Below are 17,240 nucleotides of genomic sequence, written 5' to 3' on the forward strand. Positions count from 1 at the left end.
CATTTTTTTTTTTTTTTACCAGCAAGAGTCTCCTAGGATAGATGGAATGGATGGATATTTCGGAGCAACTTGCCATTTCTGACTGGCCAGGGGAAAAAACAATCGACACACAACGGCTTGCCATTTGGTGGCAATGAATAGGATGATGCACCAGGGTTCAATATAGAGGTTGATGTGCAACTATGCCATCAAAACTCATGCAAATGCAAGAAAATGCTTTCTTAATAGCTGTCCACTGTAGACCACTATGCATGAAAGGGATCATATAAAATAAGATCAGTAGCCCTGACAGACAATTTATGGTGCATGAGTAAAATGAATATCATATTTACAAAATATCTGATGTCTTTATTCACAAGGGCAGAAAGTCTGACAACAGAAAAATTCATGATTGCTTTTTTCATATACACTTTAGTAAATACACTTGTGCTTAATTCTCAGTGAAATTAAATTACAATAATATCAGTGGGAACCTCAATATTTACACAGACAATTCAAGTAAAATATAATAACAGCACTAATACATGTTATCAAAGAGGCAACTTTTTTGAAATTCTCAGATGTGAGTTAACATGAAAATATTCACAGCTGAAAGAATATGATTAAACATAACCGGAAGACCTGAAATGTCATGATGTTAACAATCTGCATTTCAGTCAAATTAAAGTGTGCTAATGTGGTGGTGTTTTTTCATTATATGATTGTATTTTGAATTAACAGATTTGTGAATTAGTAATTCAAGTATTTACTGTGAAGTCTCTGTCAAAACAGCTACTTTTGCCACGTCAACTTGTGCTTTAACCAATGGCGTTTTGGGAGAAGGGACTTCCTGTTTTCTGTACAATGCCTGGCAGATGGGGGTGATAGGAGTTTTTGTGAAACCTGTTTGGATTTTTTGCAAATCTATTTCCTAGTAGCACTGAAATTACACCCTTTACATTCACCTAGATAAATTAATAAATCAATAATTGATTTAGGAAAAAAAAAAAAATTCCACAAATAGCTTTTAAGTCACAAACCAATTCAAAGAAAAGCTCACTTTATGATTGTGATATACATGTTGACTTATTCCATCAGATTAGGCAGAGTGAACAAACTCTTTAGTGGTTTGCATTATCACCATATAATCATAGCTGTAAGTATAAAACTATTTTCGCAATATTGGAATCAAAATATATTATATAAGGGATGCAGTTATTAACATAATTCTTACAATTAGGCTTTAAATGTCTTTAAAAAGTCATAAGCACAAAGTTTGTGAGATAAAAAGTTCAAAGACATACTAAAAATACCCTAAGTCCACACAAGTCCACGGCAAATCTGCAGAAGCCTTGGTTTGTATAAAAATCAATGTGCAACAAATTCTTCATCATAGAGATCCTGTATCAAACACATATAAAAGCAATGCAAAGTCTATGTACAATTAGAGTCCGCCACAGTTTGGCATCTCACAAACGTGCAACACGTGCAGACAGATCAAACGTCATACTGAAGTCCGCGGTTTTCTGATGACTAACTGAACAGGACCCTCAGAGACCGTTTTAATGATGTTCCAGGCATCATAGTGCATAAGGCCTTGCAAAGACCTGCCGTTGATGGCTAAAAGTTCATCTCCGACATCAATGACCCGGGACTGCTCAGCAGCTCCTCCTGTGTGGTGACAGAGAACACACACTTTTCATTTATTGTGCTCGGTGATGGGCTAAGTGATGCACAGATTACACCTTCTGTCTCCCCCTGGTGGACATCTTTAAATGTTTGAGTAAAGCACTCACCACAAAAAATGCGTTTTATGTAGAGAGGTCGATCTCCATGGGCAGATGCTTTGCCTCCATCTAGACTGAACCCTAGACCAGCTGTGGTCTTCTGTAACTCCACACTCAAAGCCCCGTCTGGCCCCACTTCCACACCTACAACACACCAAGCAGCCAATTAGGAACAGAAAAGGTTATTTTTCTGGAGATTGTTGAATTATAAAATTCACAAAACCACAGCCAACAAGTTAGAGATTGACAACGAGTTCATCTTTGCCATGAGAGTGATAATGATGACTCCAGACACTCACTTGTTTTATGTTCCCTGATGCTGACTCTGTGGCCAGGAGAAGGACAGACGACAGTCTGAAGAGGAAGTTCTTGTCTAGTTGATGTTGGTTCAGTGTTCTTGTCTTTCTGGATGATCACTAATGCTTGTCTCGGCAGTCTGGTCTGATGAAGGCAGGACAGCGCCTCTCCGTGTGTGATCCCACTCAAGCTGGTCCCGTTTATTGACAAAACCCTATCTCCTCTGTGAATGGTACCTTCCACACCTGCCACCCCTCGAGTGAACACCCGATGGACCTGTGAAAAAATAAAAATATATATATATTTTTTAGTCTAACTTAGTTTAGACGGTGAATTAGTTTAATAATCTTAGTTGATTCTATACAATACTACTGGTTCATTTAAATACCACAAGGGGGTGACAATGTGTAATTGAAAATGCTACTGAAAATGGCTACTGAATTTTCCATTTATTTATTATTTTTAAACAAATAAAAGGTTTTGCTTACAGTAATAGATTTCTGTTCGAGATCTACTCCTCCAGCGATGCTGAAACCCAGTCCAGATCCCTGCTCTTTGGTTAAGATCACAAAGTAAATGTCATCTTTAACCTAGATAAAAAGATCAATGACAGACTGGTTAACCTTTTTGAAATTAAAAGAAATATATGAAGCTATGAATAGGGCCCATAAAAATAATGACTAAAAATACACTGACAAAATAAAGTAAAATAAGAGTAAAAAGTGACAGTTAAGTAAACAACAAAAGCATTTCTGTAATTGCTTGAGCTACACCTGAAGGCAAAATCTTCCTCATCCCTTAAAAAGAAACTTTTAAAGAAACCTTAAAATATTATCTTTTTAAACTGAAATGAAGCCTGAAGACCTGATAAATTACCTCTGAAAGAGTTTTTGTTTCCTGTATGAGACTGGTCACATTCACTTTGGTTGTGAGGGAACACAGAAGATCTTGCACTTTATTTTGGTCCAAAGGAGAAGATTCAAGGTCTTTCAAACTGTCACAGGAGACAAACCGATATCAGCTGTAAATGTTTGTCCTAGCCAGGAATGTATCTAAACGTTATCAACTAATGGTTGTTAAAAATATTGATTGTGGTTTTTATGAGGAACATTTATGCAGAAATCAATGACGGTGTCATACAACACAACACTGAAATAATTACTATGATATGTGCTGAAATACATAACCACGACACTAAAAATATAAAAACAAAATGAGAAAAATAAATACAAAACTAGACAACATCTATTTGTTTGTTGAGGACACGTAAAACATTGTAATCCATCTACTATCAACTTTACACATATTCTTTTCATTGCACATTATAACCAGGTCTTTACTCACCTTATAGACCAGCATGATAACCCTGTGACCTGGCCTTCATGTTGCTCTCCATTACCGGTTGAACCAAGATCCCCAGTGTCAACACTGCTCACCCTGGTCATCATTGAGCACTGCAGGCTGTGTGGTGCTGTGTCTATGGATCTGCAAGGGTGGATTTCCAGCTCCGTCTTAAAGATCACATTTCCAGGGTCACTGGTCAAATCCTCAGAACACAACTTGTCCAGTTCAGGCATGCTCAGTGCCCTTATCTCTCTCAATTTGGAGCGTGACAGGCCTCCATGGGCACGGGCATTGCGGGAGCGCAGTACTGGTGGCATGTTTACGGTGGCCTGGTTCTGAGAGGACTTATTTCTTACCTTCTCTTTTATAACGGCTTCTGTGGTTTGGTTCAAAGGAGTGGATTCAGAGTTGGTGGAACTAGAAGACAAATTCTGTGGATATGGTAAACTGTCTACACATGAGCTGAAACTCCTCCTCAAAGAATGACTGTCACTGGATTGACTGCTAACAGATCCAGCATACCCAGAAAACCTCCGGTTTAGAGGTGACTTGGAATTAATAGCATAAAACGGAATGTCTATACACCTTACGACAGATCGATCAAAGCTGGCCAGATTCTCAAAGGACTGGATTCTTTGACGAACTGAGAAGGGGTTTGGGTCAAGAGACCCACTGGTGTCTGTAGAGCAGCTCCTGCGTTCTAGTCCCCTTAGGTACAGTTTGGATTTGTTTGACTTAAGACTAGAAGCAGCATCTTTATTATCTGAGTTCCTAAAGAGACTTTCTTCCTGGCCATTGCAATGCATTTTCTCAGCAGTTTCATTTGCCTTATTAGCACCACTATGCTGTGGACAACTAGATGAAGTATTGGTTGATTCTAATGGGATTGTGTGACTTCCAAGAGAGGGGTCAGAATTTGATACCTCCCAGTCGACTTGATCAACTGGTACTGAGGCCAAGCTTAAATGATTTGCATTCACAACTTCCTTGCGCATGAGCACAGGTGTAGACGATGAAGAGGATGAAAGTCGTACCTCAATGAACGTTCTTTGAGTGCTGGCAACAGTGACCTCCGATTTCAAGACTTGCTCCTTTAGATCCAAGACTTGTTCCTTCTTGGAAGGCTTCAGTTCTTCTTTGGTTGTGTTGATGGGATTTGCCTTCAAGATACTGGACACAGTTGGCTGACTTTGGTCAGTTTTACAAGAAGAAACCCTGATCTTCTCAGAAGGTCTTGTTAATTTAGGGCTACCAGTTGGTGTGGTTCTTTTGGAGTGGAGTTTAGGAGACTGACTTGGGGATCTGAGAGCTTTTTTCTGTACTGGACTTTCAGCCCTGGGCGATCTAGTGACAGCCTGTTCTTGGTCTTTGGATTTACTTTTAATACTTAGACCCTTGAGTTTAGAAGAGGTGTTTGACTTTTTATCATCAACTTTGAGTCTACTTCTCAGCAGGGGCGAGACAGGAGTGTCATTTGGGGTCTTTGTTCCTAAAGATCTGACACAACACGTGGTGGATTTACTCTGGTTCTGGGAGAGGGATGATTTCAAGTCAAGTATGGGAGGAACTGTCTCTCTCTCCTTGTCTTTTGGAGCAAGCGTAGAGGAGACCTGCTCACTAGTTTTGCCACTGGTATAATTTGATGCTTTGGGCTCTGACACAGTCGACCTCAGTGGCACTTGTTCAGCGTTAAGTTTCTCTGAGAATCGGGATGCATCTGAGAGCAACTTAGCAGTCCTCTCTTGACTTTTCGGGGTGACGTGGCAGTTGCGTTGAGTAACAGGGGAACAAGTGACACCTGGTGTCTGGCAGATTTGAACATGCTTTAAAATGGTTTCACATTTTTCATCAGTGTTGCAGTTTGATAGTATTCTCTGAGATGCACACATTGCCTCCTGTTGTGTGGGAGCGTGTCCACTATCCCCATTTAAAAGAACATCATCTAAAACTTGAGGGCAAAGCGTGTCAGGTAACTTAAGGAGTGAATGATTGTTCTCTTGTGAATCCTTGTCTTGCACTGAGGGTGATGGAGAATTGTGGCTAACCATACTAGCAAATGTCTTGTCAACAGTATGGCTACTGTCAATGCTATTTCTTTCTTGCAGAGTACTGCCCTCTGATTGGCTGAATGCGGGCTGACTGACAGTGCTGATACAGAGCTCAACCTCCTCTTCATCCGAGTCAGTGTCCTGAGGACCCTCACAGTGACCTTGAGACATCTCTATTTTGACAGCACTGCCTGCAGAGTCGCTCTCAGAGTCACTATCCTCCACCAGACTGTACATACTTGGTTTCTCTCCATGGTCTTTCTCTAGAGGGACAACATCCTCTCCCAAATTACTAAAGTTTCTTGAGTAACTATTTAAAAATGTCTTTCCTACAGGGAAATGGCAAGCGTTGTTCCCCACATCTAGTGCAGAGAAATCCAGAAGGTTTGGTTGTGATGACGCTGCAGTCTCTCTGTCATCTACTTTACTGCACTCTTCTGTTGCAATTGTGTCTGTATTACCCAATACATTTTGGTCTTTTTCTTGGCTTTCTGATGAGTTCAGTTCAGCTATTACATCATCAATATTAGTGACAGGCATGCTGTTGTTGTGGATTGCTAATGCAGGTTTTGCATTTGTTTCTGATGATGGACTTTCTTGAGCCACAACTGAAGTTTTGTCCATATGATTCCTTTCCTCTGGAGGAGGTCTAGGTGCCTCTAATTTTGATGAGCCCTCGCAGCCAGAAGACATAATCAAGCTAGAAAGTCGATCTACAGCTGCAAATGTGGAGAAAAGAAATATATATATATATATTCAATCACTAAAAATGTACAGGTCAGTTAATCAACACTGGTTATCACATATGACAATTCCAACTTCAAATCAATAATACGTGGTTAAAAACCTTGGCATAACAGTAAAAGAGAATCACTGGATATGACTCTACATCAAGATAAGTCCTACCATATAAGTGCACCACAGAGGTCTGAAAGACAAACTACAAATTGCCTGTTTTATAAATCAACATTCCACTGGAAAATATTCATACTAACCCTTTCCAGTCTCCTTAAAATATGCGTACATAATTACATTAAAAGAAAAGCATAGCAATATCCTTGCAATTCATTCCATAGTCTGATATTTCACAGATTCAAAACCTGTTCTGATTCTGTTGTTCATTAGTGCTGTTCAGCAAAACAGAACCAAACCCCGTGGAAAACTTTGGACTACTATGAAACAATTTCTCTGAGAAAAAAGGTGAGTCTCACTCTGAACATACCCAGGGATTGATGGGATACAAAGACAATCTGCAGAGAATTTTTTTAATTGTTTCCAATGATGTAACACTGGCATCCTGGAGGCACATTTCCCAAGACTTTATTAAGTTTTACCTGAAGCAGACACCTCTGAATATTCCATTCACAATTTCCTGAAATATTTCATGCATTCAAAAGGTATTTCACTGGACATAACTGAAAAACATAGACCTTATAGTGCACTCAACATGTGTATGTTATTCTAAATATTACACACACAACTGATAAATGCTCATGCTTACATAAATGTATATGAGCATATGCTATATATGATGAACATGATCAATCATATATAAACATGAGATGACGGCAGGTTTAGACAGACAATGACAGACGCATGACATTAATTCACTATATTTCACTTGTTCCTTGAGGCTATTGCTCTGCATAATGAGATTCAAAAGTAGTAAGAGTAGGAAATATTTTGACAAAAATGAAATTTTGTGTCAGTCAGAGCAATAACACCAAATCTAGATACTAATTGACTAATAGCCTCTAGAAAGCATTAGCGCTGTTACTCTACACATCTACAGTGGCTACGGTAGTAAAGTAATCAATAGTCACCATTGACAAATAGCCAGCAGCCTGCAGTTCCCTTTGAGCTGGAGAAGGGTACTGCCAGAAAGGGGAGGCCTGTAGCACTCCTATCTCTTTAAAGCAGCATGGGAAAAGACAGACTGATCTCTTTATTGCAGAGGCAAATCTACCTATCCTAATGGTCTTTTGTGAAGGATATACAAGACCTGTTTATCCAGCTAAATTGAAATATATCGTTTAGGAATCAGCTTCGATTCTGCTATAGCACCATAGTCTGCAGCAAGGGAGGAGGGGATATGGACAATATTTTAACAAGCCATCTAGAGCTTTATGACACTATATATAACACAGTACTGACTACTATTCTTGATGATAGCAAAATCATAGGTTGGTTTTTAGATTGGTTATGTAAATTGGGACCTGTGTGAGTATATTTTGCCAATGTAGTGTACAGAAGATGTTTGATCAGATTAGGGAAAATAGCTTGTGAGTATATAAGTTATGTTTTAAGGAGCTGTTTATTAAAAAATGAAATCCCTCATGCTGATTCAAACCCCTTATGACTTTTCTTTTTTTCCACAGAACAAAAAAACAAGAATTTTTGAAGACTAATTTATATTCAATTACAAAGAACAGAGTCAACAAGGATGCAAAGCATCATAAAAGCAGTCCATACAACCTGTGCACTATTATTTGTGAGTAATCATATTGGACCAGTTTTATGGTGCTGTTATGGTTAATTTGTGTTCTTTTTAAGATTTAAACGTCAGTCGCCATTCATTGTAACTGCATGGAAAAATGCAGTTACAGTTCTCCTTGTGTGTTCCACTAAAAAAAGAAAACCATGTGGGTTTGGGACAACATAAGGGCGAGTGAATGATGAGAGTTTTCATTTTGGGGTAAACTATCCATTTGAAGGGATCACCCTTCTTTTGGAAAATTTAAATGAGCAGACATACATTGAAAAAAAAAAAAATCACCAAAGCTATAATAGACTTATCATCAGTTGACTTCAAGAAGCAATAGATACGCTGGCAACTCACCTGAGACTGGCTTCTTAATCTCTAAGATCAATGTGATTGGCAGGTTGTGCATGAGGTTGCAGATCTCCTGATAGGTGGATGTACACACAGAGGTGTCACCAATTGTTACAATCTCATCACCAACACTCATCTTCCCTGAGGCTTCCTGAAGGAATAGATAGGAAAGAAATGGGTGAAATACATTCATCAGATTTAAGCTTCAAGCACAGATTCAAGCACAAACATCTGTGTGCATTTGGACACCTCCCTGGCACCAAGTATCATGTAAACAGTAGGTATGGGAATTGTAAAGCATTTAAAGGGCCCCAATTATGCTATTTTAAAGTTTCCTAATGTTGTTGTGGAGTCTCCTACAACATGTTTACATGCATCAAAGGTTAAAAAAAAAGTGTTTAATTTCCTCATAATATACATTTGCACATCATCACATTTTCAATGATTCTCAAACGACTTGTGAGATGAATCAATCTCTCTAAATCCCTCCTTTCTGCGAGCTACTCTGCTCTGATTGGCCAGACAGCTCAGTCTGTTGTGATTGGCCTACCGTGTACAGCACGTCGGAGCTGTCCTGAGGCTTCCTACACTGTAAACTAAACACAGTAACGAACAATGACGTCTATTTGACCATATCAATGCGAGCGCGAGTCCTATGATGAAACATTGGAAGAACTAGTTATTCAACCCGAACCTCCATCACAAGGACGACTTAAGCAGGACTCAGTGTTTCTCAGTGATACACTACTCAGTTTGAGGTACATTGTATGAGATGTTGCAACTGTATTTCCTCACCATCAGCATTAACAAGTGTATGTCCATCAACAAACCTATTATTTTACTTGTACTAATTTATTTACAGAGTATTTTTCTAATATATTGCAGTGAACACGTGGAAACTGTATCAATAATAGTGCATGTATGCAATGTATACATTAGCAGAGCTCTAGAGTGAATGATCTGATGTAACATAAACGTTGGTAAAACAAATATTTCCTCAAAGTAGTGAGAATGACAGATAATCTGCATTAATAGACACAGTTATAGGTAATAGTGGTCCACAACTGATTAGCAGAAGTATTTCAGTAAGACAGTGATAACGTGAGTTAGCCAGTTAGCAGGAGACCTACACAATCTAAAAATTCAAAACTACGTTTTTTGAACACCATCTTTCAAGAGTAAAAACGGTTTGTGAATCCTGCAGTGAACTAGAGTAAAAACGGTTTGGGAATCCTGCATTGATCGAGATTTGTGAAGCAGTCGTCAGTGAAATAAAGGGAACACAGCAAAAGTTTAGGATTATACTGCTGTGATATCGTGGTAAAGATGAATTTTTAACCACTGATTCTTCACATGCTCGTCCTTGGGCAGTGAAAAAAAAAAACTGGTTTTACCTTCACATTATAGAACACTGCGCCATCTTCTCGACATGATGCTATCCAGTATCCACAGGAATCAGCTGCCGGTTTGAGGTTCAAGTTTTCCCTGGTGTCTGTGCGCGCAATAAGTGGGCGGGCAATATACTAATGTTTCGTCTTGACGTCACAACGAAACGGCTTATGACTCGTTTGAAAAACGATTCATTTAATTGACTCAGAGTCAACTCTTACTTTTGAAAGACAATAACTTTATATACGGTGCACTTTCAGATTTAAAACTTTGCAGGATGTTTTCATTCACTTAGAGCAATGTTACACACTACATGAAAGGTCATTTTCAAAAATCCATAATAGGGGCTCTTTACTGGTTATATTGAATAACAAACTAATAAAAACAAATGAATGCTATTTACTTTCCAAAATTATGTGATCATTTCAATGGTAAATTGGCATTTTTCTTTTAAAAAGTGTCTTTCTTGGATGCAGCATCTGTTAAATGTTAAAAAGCATCACAATCAATCAAAAAATCACAATTTCCAACCTACCCTTTCCGCAACACCTCCCGGTCTCAGCCCTGTGATCAGCACCTTGAGTGGAGTGGACTTAATCTCCAGATCCAGACCAAAAGACTCGGTCTCACCACGCTGGAGCACTATTGTCTCAATGGTGCAGACCCCTGCTAGCTCGCTGAATTCACCCTTCTTGCAGTGCAGCACCCTGCATGGCGGCCGTGTGCTATTCTGTGTAACCTGGACAGGGATTGCTGGGAGTAAAGGTGGTTCTTCACCCTTGGCCTTTTGTGGAGGGCTGGGGCACTCAATGCTCATCATGCTCTTGACACGAGTCACGGCTTTGTGCTCCAGCTTGGGTGAGCGTTTAACCTCCAGCCCTTCTCGATGGGGCTCTTTCTTGATGCCCAGGTTTGTTCCTCCGGCTGCTTCCACACAGCGAATGGGCATGAAGGGAGATTCGGCACCAGGAGGGCCGCTAGGTCCTTCTTCAGATTCAAGCGAGCTGCCGTAGATCGGAGTGGCTGGCTCGCTGCCGATCTGTCTGTGGCTCTCGCTGCTATCCTGGCTTTCGTCATCGACTTCAAGAGATGATGTGGCTATGACAATACCAGAGTCGTCCTCCTGGTGGTGATGGTGGCCGGCCTCTGAGACCCCACGGAGACGGCGACGGAAGGGGCCACTGTCTTCTTCAAGACCGGTCTCGTCGTCACTGGGCTCATCCTCATAGCATATGACCCGGCGCTGACGGAGAAGTGGGCTACGTACAGAACTCGGGCTGCTTCCCACGCTGGCCTGTTGGGCCGTGTCTACAGTGCGACCAGCCCTGCCAGAAGCTTTACAACATTCTGGGGTAGTGGGACTACTATCTGAACCTCTAGTGGAACCATCCCGAAAGACTGTTATGATAAGAGGACAGAAAAACATACTGTTTTAGTGACAAACTGTGACTGATCTTTTTATCAGCATGACACTTTAGATTCAGTGGTGATACCTTGCGACTGAGGTGCTGCTGATTCCTCCATGGACGTAATACAGCTCCTGCTGCAGTGCAGCATGTCGTCATCACTGGATCCCATCGCCATGGTCTCAGAGAGGGAAGATTGGCTGGGTACATCGTGAACTGAGAAATACTGAGAGAGCTCTGCCTCTGAACTCAATGAGCCTTGCTGTCAGGGTCAGATGAAGTCATAAAATCAAATCTTTCTGAAGATCAACAACATTTAGAAGTGTGCAATCAATGGCCCCAAAAAAGTATTCGGACACTTAAATCAAACTTAAAAATGTCTGACTGCCACTGCATTAGATATAAAATGCTTTTCTCAGAAGTAACTTCTGAGCCATTTTTAATTATCAACACAAGGTGATTTTTAGGTGGATGTAAAAAGTCAGTGGTCTTAATTTTGAACGCATCTTGCTTTGTCATTTGAAATCTAGCAAGAAATGTGTTTTTGTGGAATGTTTTACTTTAAAATAAATGCCATGTGGTTTGGTATTTTGTTATATAACACAAACACATTTTCATCAAATTTCAAGTAAATAAAGAAAAGTTTTATCATCTCTGACAAGTTGAGTCCTCGGTAGACTAAAGCTTCTAGTTTACCCTGCTGGCTGGCTCTAGGAATCTCTTCATGGTCCAGCTGAGAGCAGGATTACCCTCACCCTGCTTGACTTTAACCGTGGGAGATGGACTCTTGGACGGCAGACCTGCAAAAGAGAGCACAAAGAAAAATGTATTGTACTACAAATCACTGTTTTCCAGTTACTAATCAGAGACTACAACTGAATCAGAATTTCAAAACAAATATTTGGAAACTTAATATGAAGTACAAAATTTCATAAATCAAAGCCAAAACCGAGCTTTTCAGAATTTGACTAGTTTTTTTTAAACTAAAAATCAAGTCAAGTCACCTTAATTTAGATAGCGTTATTTACAATTCAGATTGTTTCAAAGCAGCTTAACAGTTATAATAGAAAATGAATGCAACAAAGATTGTTTTGGCTGTACAGCAGCTCTAGAAGAAAGACAATGTTTAACTAAAAATCATTAGTTATTAACTTAGGGGCCGTTTACACGACACCGTTTTCAACTGAAAACAAAAGAGTTTTAATGCGTTCTGGACGTTTATTTACACGACAGTGGCGTTTTGGTGGCCTAAGAACGCAAACTTTGAAGTAGGTTTCAAAGTGCAAGTTTAAGCTATAAACTAAAGCATGTGGCTTTTAAAGCCCTGAGAAGCACAACCAATAGTGGCTGCAGTCAGGCCAGGACAAAGGCACTTTACCAAGTGTGTGGGAAGAATGACTATCTCTGTGCGTGGAGCGAGTGATCACTTCATCCATCTCCTGTTCAGACACCTGAGGGTGAGAGATGAGAGCCACTGAATCTCATGGACCATTAAAAAACATTGCTATATCCTGATCTTAAGTCTTGATTAAATATAAAATATAATGTCTTGATCTGATATTTACCTTAAAATGAGGCAAATGACAAAATAACATTTCTGACCACCAGGCGGCACTGTGATTTAAGCAATACAAACTGCCTAAATCTGCTTCATAATTCTGCTTTATTAAACTAAATGTATTAACTGTAACCATACTTTGTAAGGTAATGTTGGCATGGACATGACTATCAATGTAGAATAATAGAAAAACAAATTATTATAAATTCAGACATAAAAAAAAACCCACACATTGAGAAATTTATGATACCGTTTCTAGCATTTCAATTACAGTTAAATAATGAAAACCATTTAGCCTAGATGTTTTGATACTACACTTTTAAGCACTCTGCTTAAAGAAGATCCCTATTTGTCTTTATACAACTCTGCTAGAAAAGGCCTAACTGACTCGAGATGAGATCAGGTTTTGCCAGATCTATTTCAGTTGACTTTTATTGTTGACTTCAATACAATACTTCTTTCTCAATTCAACAAAACCGATTAAATGTGACATAATAAAACCGCAAACATAAAACCCATCTGTACATACAGGCTACATGCAGACAGATACTTAAAACATGTCAGAGTTAAGTAATTAATGACCTTTGTGAGAAAGGCTTCTGACCTCGTGTCACACACAATATGTGTTAAGCTAGTCCTAACACTGCTCCGCTCACGCTGACTCATTTATCAGGTCGAGTGAACAGTCAGCATATTCTAACCACCAAAATCTCCCGCTGTACCCCACCCCCGCGCACTTTTCTCAACATCTTGATTCATTAGGTGGATGAAAACCAAGTCTCACTAGCAGAAGGGGGAGAGGAATGTTGTTTACTTTTTGTCGGGCTTCAATGATTCATACTAGGAGCATATTACAGCTTAACAGGTGTATGGTGCTTTTGATTTCCACTTGCAGCAGTCTGGCAGAGGAAGAGGCCCTTGTGACTGAAGGTATGTGACCACATTGCCAAACTGATGTTTGAGGTTTATTTATTCATAAATTAAACCAGGTTCTGAAAACCTAGTTTTTTTCTTTATTAATATCTCTATGGATATAAGATATTTATTTAAATTTTGTTTTTCATTGAGCATCGATCCTAATGAAGTTGCACCCTCTGAACTAAACTATTAACTACAGTGGTTTTGCAATCTCAGTTGTTAATGAGATGATGGTTAATAAATACAGCAATTTCTATATTGATGCTTAATAAGATACCATTGGTGGGGCTCCACATATGCGTCTGTGTTTGACTCTTACTTTGGGGTTTGGATGTCGGCTAATGATGAGGCTGACCGGGCCGGGTCCACATTCACTCAGGATAGCATAGGCTTCACTCAACGCAGCGTGTCTCAGGCTCACAGAATCCACCTCCAGAAGCTGGTCTCCTCGACTGATACACAAATTAGACATTATAATCAAGGATTGGATAGAAAATATATGTGTTTTTAAGAGAAGTAATATTTCCCCAAAACAGTATTTTCCATAGGGAAAAGGATTTCCACTAAAATATTAAGCAGCACAACTGTTTTCAACATTGATAATAATAAGAAATGTTTCTTAAGCACCAAATCATCAAAATTAGAATGATTTCTGAAAGATCATGTGACACTGAAGACTGGAATAATGATGCTTAAAACTCAGGAATAAATTATATTTTAAAATATATTAAAATTGTTGTTTTAAATTGTAATAATATTTCACAATATTACTGTTTTTACTGTATTTTTGATCAAATAAATACAGCCTTGGTGAGCATAAAATACATTACATAAAAATAAAATAAAATAAAAACATTAATGAAATCTTACCAACCTAAATTGGCTAATTTAACATCCATCTGGATTGAAAATACCGCAGGGAACATCTGAACATCTGATAACATCTGAAAACCATAGCTGGTTCCAGCTGTGGGTGGCATAATAACTTAACGCTGTCTCACCATGTTTGGAGTGAACCCTAGGTATTTTGAGCCGACTCAATCCATATGATTTAAGAGATTTATTAGGTTTATATTCAATAATCACATCCAAAACATATTTGGTTCCTAGACCATTGAGCGAGAGAGTATAATACACCATATGATAACGGAGATTACTGTTGATGTATGCGGTCAAAAGGTATTTTAAGTGTCAACCTAACTGCATTTGTTGTAAAAATAGACATGTCTGAAAGTGTATTACAGCCTTATCTTTCCCTTCAGACAGCTGCAACCACTTTCACAACTAGATCCAACATTCAAGACCACAATCTCTTGCCATAAAGACCCCCATTCATGGGTTTCTGGCTCTCATTGCACATTCTTTTTTTTTTTTTTTTTAGTCTGTGAGGTGTTTCATCTAAACAGGAGTGAGCGCGCACACACACACACACACACACACACACACACACTCACAAACTCTAGCGAATCACAAACAAACATGCAGACAACAAAAGCCCAAATGAGGATTACTGGATGTTTTACACATTAGAAAAAAATAATCTGCTGCAAACACGTGTACAGACACATCATGGGCTCTGTAGGGAAAATAAAGATCTATGCGATTGTTTTCCCTAGTGGGGTCTCATTCCTGCCGCTCCCTTCCTTAATTAACTGTAAGTTAAGAATTTAAGATGATTGCTCAAAGGGGTCCAGTGTCTGCTAACTCAGACAAACCAGCACCAATCACTCTTTTAACTACATGGAAAGTTTAGGACATTTCACTGCATTAGCCATGGAGGAATCTTTTTATAATTTATTCTTAGAAATGTATTCTTTTTTTCTTAGAAAAGTACCTGAACTAAAAAGGTACATTTTCTTTCCGAGCCAATTTTTCCACTGATTAACCACAGTTAAACATTGACAAACTGAGACTTTAATAAAAAATGATGTATTTTAATTTGACCATTGAGCACATGTACATGAGACTTGGATTTGGGTGGGAACTGAACGATATATAACCAAAAGACTACCTGAGTCTGCCATCCATTTTGGCAACAGAACCTGGCGCCAAGCTGTGGATGTAGATCCCAGGAGCACTGTTTTCCAGTGTTAGACAGCAGGCACCGATACCCAGCCCCACACCTGGCTCTAAAACACACAAAACAACATGGCTAAATTCTTTAGTTCACTTCATGCAGGATTTCTGAGTCTTATTTCTATCGTTTATCCTAGTTAAAAATTATTATAGACATTTTGACATAACAGGTGGGAAAGTGTTAATGGTTTCTAAGATAGATCCAAAAACTGCTGAGGTAAAATTACCCACTGAACCTAAAGGAAATCAAGCCCAGTGTCTTTAATTTAAAAGACTTATATTTGCCTACAAACTGCAATAATATAATTCATGTCAGAGAAATATGTGGTGTCCCTGAACTGAATAAGTTAACAGAACTCAAATAATGAGAAAGACGCTTGGAGGGTCTATTTATTAGCATGATGATCCAAGAATAAGAGTTTTTTGGCAGGACGGTTTATTTGGACACATTATGAGCCCTTGACTTATACACACATTCATACTGATGCACAGGTGCGTGTCTATTCGAATAAAAATATTTTTTAAATAATTCCATTTTCTTGGAATAAAAAAATATTATGTGTCAATTTCAATAGGCAAGGAGTGTTGGAAGAACTTTTTCCTATCAGCTTCAATGTTTTCTTCTCAAGATGAATAAAATGTAAAAATACAAAATTTACAAAAATGTTATATACACTACCAGTCTAGAGTCTGGGGTCAGAAAGATTTTTTTATGGTTTTGAAAAGGAGGCTGCATTTAAGAAAATTTGCAATAACTGTTTTCTATTTTCATATATTTAAAAATTAATTTAATAAAATTTCATTTAATGTCATTTAATTTCATACATGTTTTAATTCAAATCTGAATTTTCAGCATCATTACTTCAGTCTTCAGTGTCACATGATCCTTCAGAAATAATTCTAATATGATAACTTGGTGCTCAAGAAACATTTATCATCAGTGTTGAAAATAGTTTGTTGAAAAAAAAGTATTATATTCTTTCCAGAAAAAAATCTTTGACCCGAAACTTTTGAAACTGCAACTCACTGCATTTGTTTTTATCAAAAAGACATGATTGTACCTTTGTTTAATGTAACCTCCATGATAATGCGATCCTTGGGACCAGGACCCCTACGAGAGTCCCCCTCTTCAAAGCTAGTAGGGACTGGAGTCCCACCACTGGCATTTGAGTTTGGAGAGCTGGATCTGCTGAGCAGGGTTGGCGTGGGACAGGGTGTAAGACTGGGGCTTCTCAGACGGGTCCTCACCGTCAGGGTAACTACCCCCTTCTTCAGTTGCTGAAAAGGAGGGAAAAGCCATCCATTAATGCTGGATGGGAAATCCAGAAATCCTAGGAATTTCCTTTTTCCAATGATGGTAAAAATGATTCAAAGAAATGGGCCTGAGATTAACAGTCTGGAAATAATTCTTCTCTGAAGATTCATGCACTGCTACAGGTGTTTCTGAGGATGACTGAGCAGTTTACCTTGAAGGTCTGAATGGCCTGCTGGTGCGTGAGGCCTTGGAGAGACTCTCCATTGACCTCCAATATCTCATCACCTGAAAAGTGGAGAAAGAAATGTCACCAGCAAAAAAACGAAAAACCTCATCCTCAAAATCCTCAT

The 17,240-nt window shown here is 38.8% G+C and overlaps 1 protein-coding gene across 3 annotated transcripts in view; it reads right to left on the reverse strand.

Annotated features, from left to right (window-relative positions):
- Positions 1 to 330: 330 nt before the first annotated feature.
- pdzd2 (PDZ domain containing 2) overlaps positions 331 to 17,240 on the reverse strand; it is a gene marked incomplete at its 5' end in the record, with an annotated part of 61,050 nt that continues 44,140 nt past the window's right edge. For 2 of the 3 annotated variants that reach the window (XM_081364671.1, XM_081364672.1), the window contains 15 exons: positions 331 to 1,650; positions 1,776 to 1,910; positions 2,066 to 2,339; positions 2,552 to 2,653; positions 2,940 to 3,057; positions 3,408 to 6,174; positions 8,295 to 8,439; positions 10,213 to 11,075; positions 11,171 to 11,345; positions 11,780 to 11,883; positions 12,462 to 12,534; positions 13,879 to 14,011; positions 15,571 to 15,688; positions 16,697 to 16,913; positions 17,102 to 17,175. In XM_081364671.1, the coding sequence (XP_081220797.1) occupies positions 1,484 to 1,650; positions 1,776 to 1,910; positions 2,066 to 2,339; positions 2,552 to 2,653; positions 2,940 to 3,057; positions 3,408 to 6,174; positions 8,295 to 8,439; positions 10,213 to 11,075; positions 11,171 to 11,345; positions 11,780 to 11,883; positions 12,462 to 12,534; positions 13,879 to 14,011; positions 15,571 to 15,688; positions 16,697 to 16,913; positions 17,102 to 17,175 (5,465 nt within the window). In that variant the 3' untranslated portion in view covers positions 331 to 1,483. The remainder of the gene's footprint in view (positions 1,651 to 1,775; positions 1,911 to 2,065; positions 2,340 to 2,551; positions 2,654 to 2,939; positions 3,058 to 3,407; positions 6,175 to 8,294; positions 8,440 to 10,212; positions 11,076 to 11,170; positions 11,346 to 11,779; positions 11,884 to 12,461; positions 12,535 to 13,878; positions 14,012 to 15,570; positions 15,689 to 16,696; positions 16,914 to 17,101; positions 17,176 to 17,240) is intronic. The other variant, XM_081364673.1, reaches the window with a different exon arrangement.

The sequence above is a fragment of the Scardinius erythrophthalmus genome (genome assembly GCF_964197995.2).
Source record: "Scardinius erythrophthalmus genome assembly, chromosome: 5".
NCBI lineage: Eukaryota > Metazoa > Chordata > Actinopteri > Cypriniformes > Leuciscidae > Scardinius > Scardinius erythrophthalmus.